The 21,496-nt window shown below is 46.8% G+C and overlaps 1 protein-coding gene across 5 annotated transcripts in view; it reads right to left on the bottom strand.

Moving 5' to 3' along the window:
- CUX1 (cut like homeobox 1) overlaps positions 1–545 on the bottom strand; it is a 372,932-nt gene extending 372,387 nt beyond the window's left edge. For 2 of the 5 annotated variants that reach the window (XM_027126068.1, XM_027126069.1), the window contains exon 1: positions 330–515. In XM_027126068.1, the coding sequence (XP_026981869.1) occupies positions 330–392 (63 nt within the window). In that variant the 5' untranslated portion in view covers positions 393–515. Of the gene's footprint in view, positions 1–329 lie in introns of all 5 variants that reach the window. The other 3 variants (XM_027126061.1, XM_027126065.1, XM_027126067.1) reach the window with 3 other exon arrangements.
- Between the last annotated feature and the right edge of the window lie 20,951 nt (positions 546–21,496).

Here is a 21,496-nt window from a genome sequence, read left to right as displayed (position 1 = left end):
GCGGCGGTGGCGGCGGCGGCGCAGGGCCGGGGGGGCGCCCGGGGTGGGGGCCGACACCGGGGGCAGCGGTGGCGGCGGCGGCTCCCGGCGCCATCTTGGGCTGATCGATGAATTGAACAAAGAGGATCAATTTCTGATCAAGCGAGTTATCAATGGGGGCCGGGGAGCGAGAGGGACTTATCCCCGACTCGGCCCCGCTTTCCCCGGCACCCCCCTCCTCCCCTCCGCCGCGGCCCCCCGGCGGCCGGGCAGCCCGGAGCCCCGGGGGAGGCCGCGACCGCCCGCAGCCCCCACCCCCGGGCGAGAGGCCGAGCGAGGAGAAGCCTGACCTGCAGCTGCTGTAAATCAAAGCGCTTCCAATATTGAAACATCGATCCCACATTGGCCGCCATCTTGAGACATATTGAGACGGAGTGAGAGGCTGATAGAGAGGGGGCTGGAGTTCAGGAGCCGCCAGGAGGCAGCAGGCGGGCGGCGCCAAAACCCGGCCTGGAGCCGGCCGCCGCCGCCACCACGGAGGACGCGGACTCCTCCTCACGGCGCCGCCGCAGCCATGGCGAGCCCGAGCCGGAGCCGGAGTCGGAGCCCGAGGGCGCGGCGGCGGCCGCCGGGCCTCGCGTACGCGGCCCCTGCCCCCTCCCCCCGCGCCCGCCGCCAGGCTCGCGACCCCCGCCCCTCCCGAGCCCCCGGCCCCTGCGGGCGGCGGCCGCCTCCCCGGCCCCGAGGGGGCGCTGGCGGGCGACGGGAGGGGCGCCCCGGGCCCCCGCAGGAGGCCCCGGGCCCGGCTCACCTGGGGCGGTTTTCGGGCGCCGGGGGTCGCGGTCTCGGGCGGCGACGCAGCGCAGCCCCTTCTGGGCCCTCTGTTGGGAGCAGGCGGCCGTTTGGGAAGGGCACCGGCCCCGCGCCGCTTTCACTCGCCCTCCGGCAGGGCGCCGAGCGCGCGGAGCCGCCGCGACCACCTGCCCGAGCCCCGACCCCGCGTGGACCCGGCCCACGGCTGCGGCGCTGGTGTGAGGCGCTCTGGCGGTCGGCTGCCGCACACCCTCTCCCTGCGACCCAGCCGGATTCAGAGACCGAGCCAGACACGAACGGCGTTTCATGTTGGGGGCACTGGAGCCGGGGGAAAGCAGCCCTGACCCCCGTGTCGCTGCACACGTTAATGTCCCGCACAGTGGCCGCGCGGTCCCCGCGCCGCACCGCGCCCCTGGTGGCCGGGGGTCCCGATGGCCCCTGTCCGCCGGAGCTGCGCCAGCTTAGGCCACGACAGGAAAAGTCTTGGAGCCCAGTTCTGTATCCCCCCGCACCGCTTAAGCGGAACAGCCTTAGAAACTTCCTGTAGTTCAGACACATCGGTTTGGGTGCAAAAACTTGGAAAGTGTGGGTACGCTCATAACAAAAAGCATGGTCCCTAGTTTACAGGAATGCTAAAATATAAACCCCAAAGTCAATTCTCTTTTGATTTCTTTCTTCGAAGAAACCTGGCAAGAAGTACGCGTTTTATGGTCGTCATCTTTAATTGATTATAACACACGTGAGTTTGAGTTTCCAGTAGGAATACTGTACTTTTACTCTCCCGCCCTTCTTTTAACGTGTAATTAGTTAAAACAAATACCCACATTCCTCAATCTCGAAAATTATATGTAAATAAAATCTGTAAGGAACACAAAACATGTAAGTGGGATATAATTGCATTTCAACTGAGTTCGAGGTTTTGGGTTGATCGTTGGAGTGAACTCAACATTTTTGAATGAAGGGACTGGAAGTGAAAGTCCCCGAGATTTGGAGAACACACTTGCCCCCAGGTCTGCCACTGGCGACCAGGAGCCTCAGTTTCGACAACGCGCGACTCCCGAGGTCTTTAGGGGGGTTCCCTGGGCGTCCCGGCGGCAGCTTTGAGCCGCAGCAAGGGCAGGAAGCAGGTGGGTGGGAGCGGGCGGGCGCCGGGAGCCTTGGCCCCAGATGCAGTGACGCCGCGCCAAGCAGGGCACTCCCGACCTCGGGACGCCTAGGGCCGGCTCGGCGTGGGGCGCCCGAGCCCGCGCGCGCAGGCGGCTAGCGACCGCGCTGCAGCTCCGACCGCGCCGCCCGGTAGAGGGCAGCGGCGCCCCGACACTCGCGTCCTCTGGTCCCAGCGCACGTGCCCACCCGCGCGCCCCGCGCTTGGCCACGCCCTGTCCGAAAGCCAGGCCCCTAGCGGGAAACAGCAGTGCCACCTCTAGCGATTCCCGTCCCGACGAAATGCCACATGTAAAGATTCCTCCCGCTCCCACACTTGAGGGTACGTCTGCCTTCCCCTCCTATTTGTGCAGTGGCAGGCAGGTGAGACCTCGGAATTGCCCGAAAGGTACCTAGACAAATAAAATGTGCAAGGGCTTAAAAAAAAAAAAAAAAACCCTCCCGTGGGGAAGGCTCAAGGAAGGATCAGGGAAATGGTTTGGATTTGGTGCAGATGTTCTCAATCTAATTATCGTGTCGATCCCCAGGGTTTGAACCAAAAAAAAAGTGAAATATATATGACCTGTGTAATACTCCAGAAATACATCTGGTTGGAATTCAGGATTCTGAATCCACGGCAATATTTCAGAAATAAATTTGAATGAGTATTAAATACCCTTGTTACATTTCAGGTTATACTTACGTTATTTACATGCTAACTGGACTTAGTCGAAAAAGCACTACGTTGAATGGCCCAAATGTTAAGCTCTATTTAAATAAAGTTTAGATTTCTTCTACCAAAGTTTTGAGATATACAAGGCTAATTGCTCTCTATAGGGGGAAAAGGGTTTAGAATAACTTTACCAGCACCACAAAATGTTACCATTTTAAAGGAAAAGCACTTCAGATAAATCACTGATCAAAAATTCCCTTAGCTGCCTGAAAGAATCAGCAGAGACCTAAAAAAACTTGTTAAAGTACATTATCTTTTTCTTGAGTATAGACATAGAATAAGAACAAATTATATCTATTTCAAAAGGCTATTTTCTTTCTTTCTTTCTTTTTCTTTCTTTCTTTTTATACTGACTTTCAGCCTCCCCTTGGTAGATCAGGAGGACCTGCTGACATCCAAATATAGTGGATCTATACAAGCTGTGTACTGTATAAAATATTCAGAAAATGGAAAGGTTTTAGGACCTAGATCTCTATTAGCGTCTACAAAGACAATGGAATAATGGCTATAAGAACCCAGAGTGAAGTGTGAGACAGAGGCAGGTTAGTAAGATAACTGGCCCAGGAAATGAGAAGTGTCTTGACTTGAAAACAATATTACTTAGAATGAAGCACAAGAAAAACAACCCGGAGACACTGATGTTCTGGCTCTCCCTTTAGGGAAAGAAAGCTCACAGTTCCCAAGTATATGACTAATTCACCATCCCAATCTTTCAAAAATCAAGCCCCAAGTAATCAGATGGGAAGACTGACCAAAATGATGTTTGTTCCTGAACCCTTTAAATAATTACAGTTTCGCACCAGATCAGACAAATAAATATGCATCCAGAATGCCTAAATTTCTTTTCTGACCCATTTTATTTTGCCTATAATGGGGATGTGATAATACTAATGAATGTAACTTACAGAACACTGTAAAGCACTTTCAGAAGTTCACACTTTCCTGCCCTCCCAGTGTTGGTGGACCCTCCTGTCTCCCAACAGCTACATATAGTTGATTAAATCAATTAAGGTGAAAATTGGCAAATTCTCTAAAATGCCATATGGGTTGATTATTACTAAATTGGTCCTCCTTTGATAGCCCCAAGAAAGGAAAATATATTACCCTGTTTCCTAAAGATTCTAATTTAGTAATCGTTCTGATATAGTTAACCTAATTCCTTGAAGGAATTAACCATCAAGAATTTCTTCCAAACTGAAAAATGTCTTACAATTAGGGCATTATAAAAAAAGCCATCCTCTTTATCCCTCACAAAAGAGTCTCTATGTTCTAAGATCTTATTTATAATGAACTCATAAAATTAAGTTTCACTTAGAAACTTTATCTCCAGAAAAAGTTGGAGAATAGAGTTTTTAAGCCAACGCCAAGAATAATGAAAAAATTCAGAAATCTTCTGTCCTATGTGATATGCTTAAAAAGAAAACTCAAAAGAGATTCACCTCTAAAACCTTAATTCACTTTCTGAATATTTTTGCATCCAAATTAGAACTGGTTTTGAATTGTTTCCAACAAGAAATATGTCAGATAACCAGAGACAATATATAATGCTAAATGTTTCCTTCATAACTTATTCACAGATAAACATAAAGACATGGCTACTTTTTGATGCACGGTAAAAAAATTATTCATACTCCTAATGAGTCATACAAGAGTCTCAGTTTTACAAATATAGAAGCTGAAAATTTATATCTAGGTATTCATTCAAGTTGACTGAATTTGAAAATGTTTTAAATTTAGGAATATCTAAGGCCAGACAGAAGTATTGAGACACTTTAAATTTGAAAAGGCCTTTTCCTTAAATCAAAAGATGATGAACAACAGAGGGAAATTACAGTGTCTTCCTTTTGTCTTTGGCGATGGCCTTCCAGAACAATTTGGCATGGACTATTGGAATAAATGAAAGGAAGATTCCAGATTCTTTTTTTTTCTGAAGCTCGAGAAAAACCAAACAACTTTTTTTTTGTTTTTTAAATAATACTTTATGCTAATTATTTCTGAGTACACGATTCCCTGTACTATGTAAATACCCACCAAATAAAAGTACACATTTTGCTACATGTAATTACATGCAGAATACATAATTCATCTCTATATGCCAAATGTATGTGTAGTTGTATAATTGTACCAAGAACCTGCCAAACTTGTAAGAACAAACTATAATGATTTCTAAACAATTAGACTCTCCTATTCACCAACCCCCTCAGCCTCTCTCTGGTGACAGCGTCGCTCAGTTCCAAGACCCTTTTTGGAATCTTCAAAGACTTAATTTCTGGCCCACCAGTTAAGTCTGCTTTCCACTTCTGGACAGCATATGTCAGTGCCACTAGCTCTAGGTGTCTTTCCACACCTCTAACGATTACGTTCTGTTCTCTGCGTGTCTTAAACAAAAAAGCTCGCAGTTGGATCTTTCAGACAGAGCTCCGTCTTACGCTTGGAAAATACATCTAGCTTAATGGACTCAAGGGCTCACTACCTTGGGACTTCCAAACCCCTAACAGGGACCCAGGGCTTCTCATCACCCCACAAGCGCCTATACCCCATCTCACTGGCCACACAGCCCCCTGCCCCAGTCTCTTTGTTACCAAACTTATATTCTAATATAAACTTTCTCGAAATTTAGAGTTTATTAGAATATCACATCTCATTTTCCCCTTTTTACTTCTTCCTCCTCATGAGAGGCCCACATACATGTCATATTACATATTTCCTGTATGCTATTGAAATACATACCATCCTATATGACTCTCACTGATGACATTGCTGAACCACTAGGAATTAAGAGTGTACATCATCATAGCATGAAAGGCTTGAAGTATGTAAAGGACTATATAAATATTATTATTATCTTGTTTAATGCAAGTTCAAGTTCTGTGCTAAGACCATATATTAGTTCCTTTTCTTTCCTCCTGGGAGATATGACCCCTATGCATTCTATTTATATTGACCTTTCATTATTAATATTGTTCTTATGATATCAGTTTGCCATCCAATATTTTAAACACACAACTATGTCCCTGGTGCCAGGACATATAGGGCAGGGACACCACAGTTTTGTTTTTTTTTAATTGTATTCATGACATGAAGCAAAATATTTTTCTGTTTCTCCCCAAGATCCTTGATGACACATCTCTGCAGTTGTACAGTTGGAGTTGAATGAAGACTTGTTTTCACGAAATGTAATTAGATTTTCTTTTGTCATAAGCACTGTCAGACTGTATATTATATTTTTCCTGGGTAAGTGTGGTTTGTAAGATTTTGAAAGCTTGTTCCTATGGAAAAGAGGGAAGCTGATCTATCTAGTGGGGAGTACAAACCTTTTTTCATTCCCTCAAGCTTCATTCACAGTAAATATTTGATCTAGTGTCAGCTTTGAGAATCTGTATTAGGATATCTTTAGAGGTTTAAGTAGCTAGCAGAATCTCCTAGGATGTCAAAATTTTGTTTGTGTGTGAGATAGAAGGGAGAAGCCAGGAAAGTGGGCCTCTAATCTAGCAATAATTTTTTCTTATTAAAATGCTCTCTCACTCACACACACACACACACACACACACACACACAAAATCTGGAAAGCATATATGTTAAAGAAAAGAATAAAATGCAAATACTTTCATCCCAGAAGTATTTCTGGTAACAAAACAAACAAACCAAAAACAACGAAATGGGACAACATAAAAGTCCAACAGTACCGAAATGATTAAATAAATGACGAAAGTGTGTAGCCATTAAAAATTATGTTTAGTAAAATACATAGCGACATGGAGAAATGTTTAGTACTTAAGAGGAAAACAGGATATATGGTGAGCTCAGTCACAAAGAATAACGTGTTCCACAGACACGTAGGATACCAAAAGAACAGTAGGTGTCTCTGGACAATGAATTTATGGGTAAGTGTTATCTTCTTTAATATTTCTGTATTTTATATAATTTCTACATGAGCATAGGCTACTTTTATAATGCAGGAAAAGAGCAAATATTATTTAAAGTAAGGCTGGTGAAAAGCTTGGTGTGTCGTGTCTTTCAACAGTAATTTAACTCTAACCTAGAAGGGATAGCATGATCTAGTGATTACGTAGACAATTGAAAACAAAGAAAAAAATCATGTCCTAATTTTGCCACTGAGCCACTGTTTGATTTTGCCTCGGGTGTCCTGCCTGTGAAATGGGAATCATTAATATTTCCTTGTAAAATGCTTTTGAGTTCTCTAAGGAAAGATCCTATAAAGGTGCGAAGTGTTATTCTATTAATGCTAATTGAAGTCCACAATTTTGGATGATGAGCCGTGGTAATGCCAAGTGACCTGAAGTTCCTGCAAATGACCCATTCCCACTGAGCTCCCATTCCCAATTCACCAAGTCAAAAAAGACCCTTGCCCTATCTGTCCAGGCAGCATCTAAACGGCAGAGCTAAGGTGAAGCGGTTTTACTGACGCATATAACCACAGGGTCGGACGTGGGCTGAAATTCTGGTGAAAAGCGCTTTGACCTTGAGCACGATGTCTAACCTTGCGAAGTCTGTTTCCACAGCAGGAAAGACAAAAGGTGTTTGAGAGAAACTGAAGTCAGATATGAGGCCAGATGCCAAAAAGACAAAGGTGTTTGAGAGAAATTGAAGTCAGATATGAGGCCACATGCCAAACTGGCTGTGCAGGATTCTGTGTTCTTTAAAAAGGTTTGGGGGTTGGGGAGCAGATAAGGATGTAACCAGGAATGCTGGGATGTCCACTGTCCAATCACCAATCACTATCTGTTGAGCAAAGCACTCTGTCAGACACTATAAAGAAACACAGAAACAGTGGAAAAGGTCTCTGCCCTTAGAAGCTTACAGTTTTGGGGGGAATATAGCAATAACGTGTGGGTGGGGTGAGGAACAATGATTCAACTTAAGCAGAAGACAAACAATATCCAGGAAAGGAACTGATAAAAGGCTGATACATGCCATAGCATTAGCTTGGATGTGAGCAATGAACTGAGATTCATTCTCAGTTTAGATGAGCGAAAGATTTCGGAAATGATGGGGTGCTGGACAGGGCAGGATGTAAGAGCTGGAAAGAAGGATTGAGGGTATTTGGGGTCAGGAAAAGCGGGCACAATGCAGCACAGACTAAACTCATACAAAGAAGGGAAATGGTGCGTGGGCTGTTCAGCTGGGAGCCCAGGAGGTGGAGAGCAGGCTGGGATCTTAAAGGCTGGCCAAATGGGAAGATGCTGGTGGTATCTTGGAAGAGGCAGGTGGGAGTCCTCCACTGTGGATGACGAGCTGTGGTGATGCCAAGTGACGTGCAGTTGCTGCGAATGACCCATTCCTACTGAGCTCCCATTTCCAACTCACCACGTCAAAAAAGACCCTTGTCCTATCAGTCGAGCCAGCATCTCAACAGCAGAGCTAAGGAGAAGCAGTTTGCATTGAAGCACATAACCACAGGGTCAGACATGGACTGAAATTCTGGTGAAAAGCGCTTTGACTTTGAGCATGATGTCTAACCTTGCGTAGTCTCAGTTTCCACAGCAGAAGCGCATGCTTCATTACGTGCAGGAGACTTCAACGAGAAAATCCACAGAAAATGCTTTGAGCTCTACCTGCATACACTAAGCGCCCAATAAAAGTCAGCTGTTATTATTTAATCTCATTCAACTGCATTATATCCACCTACCCTAACTCTGTTTCTCTGCACTCCCGCTTATATCTTAATACCATTTTACAGAAGAGCAAACTGAGGTTCAGAGCACCAAAAAGTTGTTTGATGGAGAGGTTGAATTTCTCAGTCAGGCTTCCAAGCACCTGTTCAATTTTCTGATCACCTCTTAATGTCATGATCTCAGCTGCACCCTCCCAAATGCCTTTCTGAAGCAACTGATGTGTTTATTTATTTATTCCTCCAGCAAATATTTACTGAGGGCCTACTGTGTGCCGGGTCTGGAGCCTGAGGGAGTTCCCTACTCCTTCTCCGTTGGACAGCTGAGCACCGCGAGAAGAAATCTCAGAGTGAGAGGGGAACTCTCCTCATGGCCTTCCCATCCTGTGCCATGTCATTGCTGGTTATTAAACCCCTTTCACTTTCCTGACTTACATTCTTCATGCCACAGCGCACTGTAATCCTTCAGCCTTCTTTGTTTTGGCAATGTAAGCCCTCATTACCAGAATAAAATCTTTCATAGGTCTGACCTTGGGGAGGGCTATCCTAATATTCTGCTTCCAGGCCTGTTTACCTGGGATCTTTCATTTCAGAAATCAGGGCTGAGACCACAACCACCAACAGAGAAGCCAAGTTTCCTGCTTTCCCAAATGCAACGTGAAATAAAGTCAATTCAAATCTGCAGTTGCTCCTGAAGTCTGTATCAGGCTGGTATGGTGTGTGTGTGTGTGTGTGTGTGTGTGTGTGTGTGTGTGTGTGTGTGTACACGGGCATGTGCACTAGGGGAGCAGGTGGGATGGCAAGGTGGCGGGGCGGGGGGTGTACATAAAGCCACATGAAATGCAGTAGCTCCTGCCCTGGTGAGAGTCTAAAATCTGGCTGAAAAGACTTTAAAAACATGTAACTGGTTCCATCTTACAGGTTATTTGATGGGATAAGAAAATAATATCTGATGGAGGTAAAGGCCCTGAAAACCCAAACACACGCAGGTGCGTTGCCATAGCTCATAGATACGGCTCCTGAGACACCTAGATCCGAGGCACCCAGCCCCGTTCTGCCTTAGCCATGCACCTCCCTTGGACATCTTTCCCCTCTGGGGACTTCTCAGGTCTGACCTCCCCCAAATAAAACATATTTATGGAAACTCTTGGAAGGGGGCTGGGGATAGAGCCAATGCAGGACATCCTATTATCTGCTGATGTCCTGAGGGTGGAAAGGCCAGATTGAAAGGCACATGCCTGGAAGAGTTATCTCTACTTGTAAAACCACCTGATAACAACAATTATTATCCGTCCAGCATCTGCCCTCTGTCCTGCGCTTTACACACCTTTATCTCTGATCCTCGAAGCAGGTTTGCAAGGCAGGAAGCCTTATTCCCCTTTTACATATAAGAAGACTGAGGCTCGGAGAGATGAAGAGACTTCTCCAATGTGACCTGCTCACTGATGAGTCAAATCTGGGCTTTCTGCACCGCCATAGGCTTACCTGCAGCTGCTCCGTCACACCTGAGCCCCAACCTGGTCAGAGCTTACCTGGGTCGTCGGACAGGTCGCCTCTCTTTCACGCCTTCAGGAAGTCCAGAGTATTACCTGCCCAGGAGGGATCCCTCCATCTTACCTTGCAGCAGCCTGCTGGCGAGTAATCCTCCTCGGCGGAGCTGTCGTCTCCAGACATATTTCTCTGCCGCAGTGGAGGCTCCAGACACCCTGGTCCAGGGCATCTATAATAAAGATTGATCAGCTGACCTTGGTCTTGAATGAGACATCGATTGCAAATGAGAGACAATGGCAGAGTCAAAAGTCCCTCTTAAGTCCAGGAAGACAGGATGTTTGGCAACCTAAGCGGCTGGCGACGGGTGTGTTTCCCTAGTCATCGCTGGGAATCTCTTTGCTAACTGCCCGGGGTTCTGACTTCTTCACCTTAGGGGAGTCTGGTCTAATGGACTGTCGGGGGAAGTATCTGATTAACAATCCCTTTCTGGCTACGCGTCTGGCTGGGAGGGTGGGGTCGTGGATACACTATCAGAGTTGAAGGCATGCAGTTTAGTAAAGTGATTGCAAGTAATCCCAAGTTCGGTATCTTCCCCTCTCTCGTTCCAAAATTTAATGCTGACTTGTGAGTGGGAGGTGGGATTCGTTTACACAAGCTCCGTTCATCCGATAGCATTTTATTACCAACCGAGTCGGACCAGGTGGCGGGTTTGGTTTTGTTTTCTGTTGCAACCGCTCTGCATTTTACTGTTGAGCCGGTCGCCTCCTATCCCCACATTTGGATGCTATGTTTTCCTTCAAAAACGGGCTCCCGTAGGAAACTAAAGAATGATCCCTGGCCCCCTGCTTCTGTCCTCTGTAGCCTGATCTATTTAAGACGTTCCCTTCAAACAAATCCTGCCCCAGTTTCTCCGAGGGCCGCCTCTTCCCCTCCTGCCCTCCGCCGTGCGCATTTGACACCAGCTCAGGAATCTTGTAGCTTCTCGCCTTTCCATTCCCAGCAGAATTTGGTATTCAGCACTTCAAAGAGGAGACTTGTTTGCACCTCTTGTTTCAAACAATAGACCAAATTTCCTGTCGCTGCTTCTCTTAAAAACTGCCTCCCTCGAGCTCCCTGGAACAATTGCATCGACCACTATTCAGAGAAGCAGAAGAGCGAAATCCTCACCCACCCTCCTTCTCAGAGGAGACCGGGCCAAGGGGCAGAGAAGGTCACGGGCGTGGACTTCAGACGGGACAGACCTGTGTGCAAACCCTAGGCACTGTAGCTTTGTAGCTGGGCGGCTTCGAGCTGCTTACCTAAACTCTCTGAGCCTCTCTGTCCTCACCTGGAATATCTGAATCATAACTGACCCATCCCATAGGGCTGGGGTGAAGTTGAGAGGAAGTGATGTAGCAAACTTCCGCCTAACGATGGAGGTTAAGAGCACATTCCCTGATACCGGGCTGCCTGAATTCAAATCCTAGTTCCTAAACAGGAAAATCTGTTTCCTTGGACTTAACGCTGCTTAAACTCCCTGCCTGTACCTCCTTATCTGCGAAAGAGAATAATTATTGCACCTACCTTGTAAGATTAAAGAGTTAATACACCGGAAGCATTAGAGGTGGGCATGGACATCCCTCAGTGAAGTTTTAGGCTTCCTCCACCTTATTCCTCACTCCAGAAGGGATTTTTGGCCTCACTATCCCTCAATAACCGTTTTTTACTTTTCTGTCTCTAACTCTTTCCATAGCTATCACAGTGTTTGTTCACCAGCCCAGCTCCACGTCATAGAATGTTCACAGCCCATCAGAGGATAACACTGGTCCATACGTTCTTGTTCCAGGAGTATGGTTTCTGCTAAATTTCAGGATGATCAAACTGCCTGAGGAATGGGTCCACAACACTGCAGTTTTAGGGCGGGGAAAGTATTCTGTATAATGCTGCAATGGTGGATACCTACCCTTATGCATTTCTCAAAACCCAAAGAATATATAACAAAGAGTGAACCCTAGGGTGGGGGAGGGAGTCCTAATCCCTAATTAGGAGTTTGGGATTAAAATATATACACTACTGTATATAAAATAGATAACCAACAAGGACCTACTGTATAGCACAGGGAACTGTACTCAATATCTTTTAATAACCTATAAGGGTAGAGAAAGTGAAAAAATAATATATTGTGTATATATACACACACATAACTGAATCAGTTTGCTGTACACCTAAAACTAACACACACTGTAAATCAACAATATTTCAATAAAAATTTTTAAATAAATAAATAAATAATGAATTTTTTTAAAAAGAGTGAACCCTAATGTAAACTGTGGACTTTAGTTAATAATAGCACATCAATACGGGTCATTAATTGTAACAAATGTACCATACTAACGCGAGATGTTGATGGGGATCCTAATATGGAAATTCTCTGAGTTATCTGTTCAATATTTCTGCACATCTAAACCGTTCTAGGGAATTCCCTGGCAGTCCAGAGGTTAGGACTCGGCGCTTTCACTGCCGTGGGCTCGGGTTCAATCCCTGGTCAGGGAACTGAGATCCCGCAAGCCATGTCACACGGCCAAAAAATTAAAATAAAACTAAAAAATAAAGTATATATATATATATATATATATATATATATTTTTTTTTTTTTTGGTGGGACGCTGGCCTCTCACTGCTGTGGCCTCTCCCGTTGCGGAGCACAGGCTCTGGACGCGCAGGCCCAGCGGCCACGGCCCACGGGCCCAGCCGCTCCGCGGCATGTGGGATCTTCCCGGACCGGGGCATGAACCCGCGCCCCCTGCATCGGCAGGTGGACTCCCAGCCACTGCGCCACCAGGGAAGCCCATAAAGTATATTTTTTAAAAAAGGAAAAGCAGGTGCTCTTATGTGCCCCTGGCCCTCCTGAATACTCACAAATAATGACCCGCAGCTGGAAGTGACAGCATCCCTTCTTGGAGGACCTGAAATTAACAACTGTTATTTTGTCCTCAAGTCATATAGTAAGGGCCCACGGTGAGTCACCTTTGTCCCTGGAGGTAGTGAATGAGACCCCTGGCCAGGGGTCTGTGGATCAATGTTCCTTCAATGTCTTGTAAGTTCTGGAAGAGTAAATAGTACTGGGAGTGGAAGGCCCTGTCTCCTTGTCCCCCAGTTCACAAAGCAGGAGGGACCATATGTCATTTCCCACCATCCCCTCTCCCACCCCCACGCCCCCGTGGCCACACGCACACATACAACCTTTCAAATTCTGGGCTCTGCTGTAACCACGGGTAATGGTCTTGCCTTTCTCAGACTCTGGGCCTCTACTCTTGAGCCACTGGCCTCATCACCCTGACTTGCCAGCACGGTGCTGAGGTTGAGCGAATCCCTGAAGCTTCTCCCTGAGTCCAAAGGCTCTGAAGCCCAAACTCAATGAAAGCAGCAATGGATTCTGTGGAATAAACACAGCCTTCCCACCCAACATAGATCCCATGGAGGAACTGAGGTCTGATTGCTTAGTGCCCCGAGGCCGAGATTACAATAACCATCAAGTAGAAAGCAACCACAAAAGGACAGGAGAAACTTCAAAAACATATTTTAAACGTAGACAGAAACTTCCCCCAGCACATCCTGTCTGGTTGCCAGGTCCCCAAACTCTTACCCTGTGAGACTGAATTTCCATGGCGTATCACTGGTTAATAAAATCATCAATTTAGAGACACTCAGACAGCATCTCATGGAAGGGGGTCGGCCCCACTCCTGTTATCAGGCGTTAAGGTTGCTACTGATCCAACAAAAGCCAGATCAATGGAACATGGCAATGGAATTTGATGTGAACAACGATGCTGAGAATTATAGTAGGTAACTATTACAAGTTGCCCTACCAGTGTGTTTTCATGGAGAAAGCAGAAAATGGTGAGGCGGGACACGTGGGGTCAGATCAGGCTGCTTACTGGCTGTGACATCCTCAAGCCTCTCTTTTCCCGTCTATAAAATGGGGGCAATAATACTTGCCTCAGGGACTTGTTGCAAAGAGTAATAAGAGATGTCCACTCTCTGGGAAGATACCTAGCACGTGTACCAGCACAAGCTAGCTGTAGACCATTGTGAATGATGTTTCTTTAAAATTGGCCTGAGCCCAAGAAGATATAGTAGGTGAAAAATAAACTTAAAATGACGCATCCATGACAACTGCCCTAGTTTGCTTTGTGTTTCCAAGATTCCGATGTAAATAATTTACAGTGTTAAAAATGAGTTCTCAGCAGGTCTTTGAGGGACCGAAGAGAATTCTTTCTAAAATGAGGGATAGTCTTCATCATGAGGGACTGCTGAACGGAGGGGAAATATAGAATTTAGACGAGCATCTTTTACATAGTTATTAATCTGGTTGGATAGGATTTTTAATAATTAAATGGTATTACTGCAATCTAAGTGATATTTTATTAAACTTAAATGAAATGTACATTTAGGAACTTAATTTGAAACATTGCCTACTTTGTTATTCTATTTTTCATAATTGCATATACTTGGAGATTATCTTTGCCTTTCTGCATTGCATTCTCTCCCTCCATGCTGAGCCTTGTGCTTTATTTATAGCAGTGATGTTTCTTGTGTTTTACAGGAAATTGACATGAAAGCTCTCAACGACAAACTCCAAAGCTAGCTTCAAAAGTTTCTGACTAATTGCTAATGAAATATCCATAATAGACGAGGAGGAAAGCCGAAATCGCAATGAAACGCCACTTCATTTCACAAATGTCTCGTGTTTGACAGCTCTGGAAATTTTCTTTGTCATTTTGGAAATCAATACAAAATACAGCTAAACACCAGACTTAGCTGCTCAGCCCGAGACAGAAAAAAAGATTGAAAGCCCCTCTATCACCAGCTGTCCATTGCTGGGGATCATATTGCCACATGCAGTCTTTTTTTTTTTTTCCTCCCTCCAGACGTTACTCAGCCTCCATGAACTCTCGTGAAGGGCCAGATGCACACACATTATGGCTGTGAATTCACGGCACAAAGGGATGGAGACAGCTGGCGGTTATCGGTTTAGTTGATCAATACAGACAGGCCAGGGAGGAACCACCACGGTCGCCTACTCTGCCCTCCCATTTCTCCCATCTTGAGACTAAATCACGCACCCGAGCCCGGATTAACCGACTAGCCTAACCTTCCTTTTCCTTCTGTGCTAAGACTCTTCCTTTATCAACAAATCTGCCATCGCAGCAACATTCTCCCGTGGAATGCTTTCGCCCTGGACACCTTCGCCTCTTTCCCTGAGGAGCCCCCTTCCAATGCTTGCAAAGTTTACAGTTATTCTTGTGAACCTCCTCCACCCCTGCAGCCACTGTCTGCCCTTGAATCCCATACCTGAGCCCCAGGGAGGACACTCTTGTAGTTTCCCTTCCACTCTGGTTTCCCATTGGGTTGGGCTAATGGAGGTGGCTGCTTTGTAGGAGGTTGGAGGGTGGAGACTGGAGGAAGGAGTAGCTGGGACTTTGCTTCCCCACTCCCACTCTGCCTGTGGAATTTGAGCATCCTCCCACAACTCTGGCTTCCATCAGGCCCCCATGGCCAAGTCCCCTTGCCCAGGCCTCGGGGTAGTAACCGCTTCCTGCTTTTACTGTTACTGCTGATGGCGGGGGACGCAGGGGACGGCCTCAACACCCTTAGTTGGCTCCCTTAATTTTGCCCACACGTCATACCTAGTCCCTTCTTCACTTCCCTTGAATCATCTGCGTTTGATTCTGTTTCCCCGCTAGACCCCTGACTGATACAGCAGGAATTTCAAAATATAAATTTAATTTATATTTAAGTGAATGAAAATGAATAAAGAAAACAAATTCGACTCAGCAATGTGGAATTCAATTAGGATTGGGTTCATTTTTACCCCCTGTTCTCAGTATGCATAATACCAGCCTTTTAAAGCATCCCTGATTTGCTTATCTTTTCTGTTAACCTCAGGTGAGGCAGGGACGAGGTCTGTCTTCCTTCCTCTCCCTGTTTTGTCCCCAGGGCCTGGCTCTGTCAATAATGATGTGTCGAATGAGAGAAGGCATCAGTGGCCATCTTATTCAACAACACTTTCTCTTGCTGGGGCTGAGAAATGCAATGGTCCTTTGCAGTTTTGATCTGAAGGCATTTAGGATTAAGAGAGGAGATACTCAGAAAATGTACTCAAAGGGTGGGATGGTTTGATTCCTGTTTCTGGCCGCACACAGAGTGGAAAGGGCAGCTAAGAATTATAGACTCTTGGAAATGCCGGGACTTCCCTGATGGTCCAGTGCTTAAGAATCGCCTTCCAATGCAGGGGACGCGGGTTCGATCTGGGAACTAAGATCCCACATGCTGCGGGGCAACTAAGCCCACGCGCCACAACTACAGAGCCCGTGTATTGCAACGAAGTGCTCACGCACTGCAATGAAAGATCTCACGTGCCGCAACGTGGGCTTAGTTGCTCCACGGCATGTGGGATCTTCCGGACCAGGGCTCGAACCCATGTCCCCTGCACTGCCTGGGAAGTCTTATAGGAGACCCCCCGCTCTCCAGGAAGACTTGCGGTTTCTGAGCCTGGGTGGCAATTGGAATAGATTCTACTACAAGTAAGGCTTCCTCATCTATAACGTGATGATAATTCCATAGACCCTCAGCACAGGTGAACTTAACGTTTGTGGGTTCCAGGATTTGGGAGCAACTCTGAAGGTCTGTGATCTGGGCTAATTTGCAGTTTTACTGGAGGCCAGCAGGCAAGTGCACGGGAGCTGGTCACACTGCCAAAGACTTATCTAGCGTATGGCCTGGCATCCTTGCTGGGCTCCACCCACCACTGTGGACCCATTTTGAGGAGTATATTCTGTGGCTTTGTGATTTGGAGGAGGGCCTACTTAAAACATAGGTAATGCATGGAAAATACCTGGTATGGTGTCTGGTGCATAGCAGAAGTTCAAGTTCTTGGGGCTAAGACTTATGGCTGTGGTTCCACCTTGATGTCATTAGTGTGCTCACGGTGCACTGGGGCTGTCTCAAGTCCTCTGGCCAAACTCTTAAAGGAGGCCAGGTGGAGGCAGCGCCCCCAAGGGTCATGGTAAGTGCGGACTTCTCTTCCAGGCCGGGCTGGGCTGCATCAGGTCTTAGGGAGAGCTGAAAAAAAAGGGGATTGGAAGATGATGTGGCAATCGGGTCCGCACAGGCTTGTCCTTGCTTTCGGCTTCTAGGTCATGGACAAGGGTGACGTGAGGGAAGTGGACATCAAGTAACTGGATGCTGGGAATTCCCTCGTGGTCCAGTGGTTAGGACTGCGCTTTCACTGCCAAGGGCCCCGGTTCTATGCCTGGTCAGGGAACTAAGATCCTGCAAGCCGCACCACGCGGCCAAGAAAAAAAAATAGTAGCTGGATGCTGGCTTTGCATTTACAAAGAGTGGAAGATGGAGACCGATGGCCCAGGCCCCTCTGCTTTTCACATCCCTTCATTCCCTCAAATCTGGCTTCTGTATTCTCAAGTACACAGGACACAGGGACCAATTCACCCACCTGGCACTCCACGGGGCCACGCAGGTGAGCATCCTGAAATGCTCTCATCTGGTCTCTCTCCTGCTAATCTTTCAGGCTCTCCTCCCATTGTCCTCGCCCACCATCTTAGCCTCCATGCTGCCTCTCCCCGTCTGCAGTCAACGTTCCAGCCACACTAGACTCTTCCCTGCTTCTCAAACATTCACACCAGTGTAGCCTGGCCGGTCCTCTGATGGTCAGTGTGCACTCTGATTGGTCAGTGCCCATCTATTCTGCTTGAGTTTTCAAAGTTTTCTAACATGAGGGCACCAGATTTGTTACTGACTTCTTTCTTTCTTTCTTTCTTTTCTTTTCTTTTCCTTTTTCTTCCTTTTCTTTCCCTGCAGCTTGCGGGATTTTAGTTCCCCAACCAGGGACTGAACCCGCACCCTCGGCAATTTCTGGGGCAGGCAGGTGGTGTTGACTCCTGAGGTCAAGGCCATCCTTTGGCCCCCAGTGCACGTCACAGATTCCATCCCAGAACCTAACGTTACCCGCAATCTCTTTGACCACGTTTTGGTAATTTTTTAGTTTTTCCCACCAGACTAAGCTATCTGAGGAGATGACCTAGTCTTATTTCTCTTTGCATTCCCATCCACCTACAGGCCTGGCACATAGTAGCGGTTTAAAGAATGTTTGATGAGGGAAGGAAGGAACGAGCCTGGTTCACTCCTCAGTTAAGAGTCAAAGGTCAAGGGTCATGAGGTCTATGTCTATCTTGCCATACCCTTCATTTCCAGGGTTTCTCTTTCTCCATATTTAAGAGTGGGAGAGTGATACCAGCCACAGCCCACTGTGGTCACTGGTGACCAGCCTGGTTCTCCACAGTTCCTTGAGCCTGTGAAAGGAGCCAGCTGAGGCTTGGAGCCAGCATTAGGCCATCAGCAAGCTCTGAACCTGATAAAATCCTGACAGTCCCAGAAGCCAAGCTGGACTGGGACGTGAGATCATCAGATGCCTAAGATACTTGAATCAACTTGTTCACAGCTCTCCCTAGTCATGTTTCCCATAATTCATGATTCACATGAGATTTTTAATAACAAAAACACTCAGATTAAATTTATATGAGATGTTTTTCACTCCTCATACAAGCGTTATCAACCATTTCAATCGCAGAAAAAGCTCTGCCCACTTCCATAATTATTTAAAGATTTTTTTTTTTAGCTTGTTTTTCTACTTAATTTTATTTGGAGGTAGGAACTCTGGGTATTGGAAGGTGGCTTCTCAGATGACTCAGGCAATCTGATGATCCAGTTTGGTTTCATGTGTGGGACAGAGCATTGTATATTATTAATTTTTTTAAGCTGCTCCAATACCGTAAATTCAGTACGGAAAAACCCTCCTTTTTCGCTGAAAGAATATTCAAAGGAAGAGTCCATTTCTTTTTATTTCACATGAATGTTTTTCAGTGGTTTATATACATAACCAAGAAGGGACATTTTATAACTTAGCTGAGAATCCCATCTCTTTGAATAAGGAGTGACTTCTTATTTCTCCAATAAGTAGCAAGTCAGCTCATGAGTGTCATTATTATTGCCATTTTTAAATGCTCCACTGATCTTTATTTCTCTGCTGTCAGAGGTGTTGCCGCTTCAAGGGTGAGCCTTGTACCCAAACGTCTTCAAACAGTAGAAGGCGAGAAAAGAAGATTTAAAAACAAGGAGGAATGAATTCTATGTTATGTGAATTTTATCTCAGTTAAAAAAAAACAAAACAAAGAAGACATGGAAGAGATGTCAAGAACTGGGTTCCAGAAATATTCTATAATGCAGCTGTTTTTAAAGAATATCCTATAACAGTCCTTTCAAACCAAGTTTGCCTTCTTTTTTTTTTTTTTTTCTGTACGCGGGCCTCTCACTGTTGTGGCCTCTCCCGTTGCGGAGCACAGGCTCCGGACGCGCAGGCTCAGCGGCCATGGCTCACGGGCCCAGCCGCTCCGCAGCATGTGGGATCTTCCCGGACCGGGGCACGAACCCGCGTCCCCTGCATCGGCAGGCGGACTCTCAACCACTGCGCCACCAGGGAAGCCCGCCTTCTCTCATTTTATTTGTGCTGTGAGGCCAAGGGGACAGGTCCAGTTATTGGAGATGAAGCTCCTCTTAACCAGATGAAGGGTGGATCGGCCAGCCCTTTGGAAGAACCGCATAGTGAATAATGGGAGCACTGCCTAGGTCCTCCCTTCAGGACTGACAGTCTCTGTCCCACCTGCTGCTGGGAGAGCTCAGCTGAATTCTTTCCCAAGGACGCCCCTTTCCCAAAGACATCCACCTTGTTCAAGGTCATACCCCTCCCCAGGGGCAGCCCTCATCCTATGACTGGTTACCGTAGAGGGTATAGAGGCCCAGCCCCCTTGCCTCAAAGTGAGACAATTCCAGCGAGGGCTTCCCTGGTGGCGCAGTGGTTGAGAGTCCACCTGCCGATGCAGGGGACACGGGTTCGTGCCCCGGCCCGGGAAGATCCCACATGCCGCAGAGCGGCTGGGCCCGTGAGCCATGGCCGCTGAGCCTGCGCGTCCAGAGCCTGTGCTCCGCAACGGGAGAGGCCACAACAGTGAGAGGCCCGCGTACCGCAAAAAAAAAAAAAGTGAGACAATTCCGATGGGTCATCCCAGTTTCAGTGGACCCCATGGGATTGGCTGAGGCCTTTTTTGTGACTGCATTGCAGCTCGATCCTTCCCCCTGCTCAAACCTGCTTCCCTTAAAAATCTTGATCCATTCCCAGTAGACTTCCTGGGCCCAAATTTCTGCCTCAGATTCTGCTTCCTGGGGAACATGACCTAATACAAGCAGGAAGGTAGGAAGGGATGAGACTGAAAATTGGCTGCTGAGGGGACCAGGGCTGCATTTCAAGGGTAAAGCTCTAAGAACATGACTGATGACTCTTAGACCAAGAACTACCCTTGTGCTCCCTCTTCTTTTCTTTTTTAGCAGCTTTTTGAGATACAATTCACATGCCATAGAGTCCACCCATTCAGATCGTACCATTCAATGGTTTGTTTGCAATTCACCAAGTTGTATAACCATCACCTCAATCATATTTGGAACATTTTCATCACCCCAAAAAGAAACCCCGTACCAATTAACAGTCACCCCCCTATCCCTCCCCAACTCCAGCCCCCTGGCAACCACTAACCTGCGTTCTGTCTCCATAGATTTCCCTGTTCTAGAAATTTCATATAAATGGTATCAAACAATATGTGGTCCTTTGTGTCTGGCTCCTTTCACTTGACATGATGTTTTCAAGGTTCATTCACCTTGTAGCCTGTGTCAGTGCTTCATTCTTTTTTATGGTTGAATAATATTCCATTGCATGGATACATCACATTTTGTTTATCCATTCACTAGGTGATGGACATTTGGATTGTTTCCAGTATTTGGCTATCGTGAATAATGCTGCTATTAACATTTGTGTACAAGTTTCCATGGGACGATTTGATTTCTTCTTTCTTGGGTACATACCTAGGAGCGGAATTGCTGGGTCAAAGGTTAACTCTATGTTTAACCTTTGGAGGAACTTCAGACTATTTTCCAAAGCACGAGGGGCTTCTTGAATAGGCTTTTCCTGTGGGAGTCTTTCTGGGACATGCATTCTTCACCCCCTCCCCATCCTCACCTCTGATCCACTTCCGTGATCTTTAGCTTTAACATCCTTGAGGCCTACCTGAAATCTCACCTCCTCTAGGAAGCCTTCATTGATTAACCCAGTCCACAGGGGTCTTCCTCTGTTTCTCTGTGTACTGGTTGCTTTGTCTTCATGGTACAACGTGAGGCGAAGCCCTGTGCTTTGTCCACCTCTGTGCTCCCTTCCACCAGTCCTGCTACCTGGCCAGAGGAGGGAAACCTTTGGAAAATACGTGCTGGATCCAAAGTGACGGAGTTCAGGGTTGACACAGAGTGAACAGGAGTGAGCTGGGCTTGGACATGGATGGAGCCTCAGGCAACAAAAACAGCATTGCAGAAACAAGGTCATGTTCACTAAGTCCCTCAGCCCAACCAGCCAGTTACCTGTGGGCACAATGACCTTCCTCTCACTTGCTCTCTTTTGTTCACCTTGACTGTGGAAAGGACCTTTGTCTCTGAAACCGACTGGCCACACCAGCCCCAGCCTCTGTGGATGCCTTTTGGGGCCGAGCTTTCCAAAGCAGCCCAACTCCAAGAGTCCCAAATGTCCACAGTGAGGAGGGTCAGAAGCA

This window comes from Aethalodelphis obliquidens, unplaced genomic scaffold, assembly GCF_003676395.1.
Source record: "Aethalodelphis obliquidens isolate GAN/ISIS:26980383/991018 unplaced genomic scaffold, ASM367639v1 scaffold30, whole genome shotgun sequence".
In the NCBI taxonomy this organism is placed as follows: Eukaryota; Metazoa; Chordata; class Mammalia; order Artiodactyla; family Delphinidae; genus Aethalodelphis; species Aethalodelphis obliquidens.
This window is presented reverse-complemented; position numbering and strand designations above follow the sequence as displayed.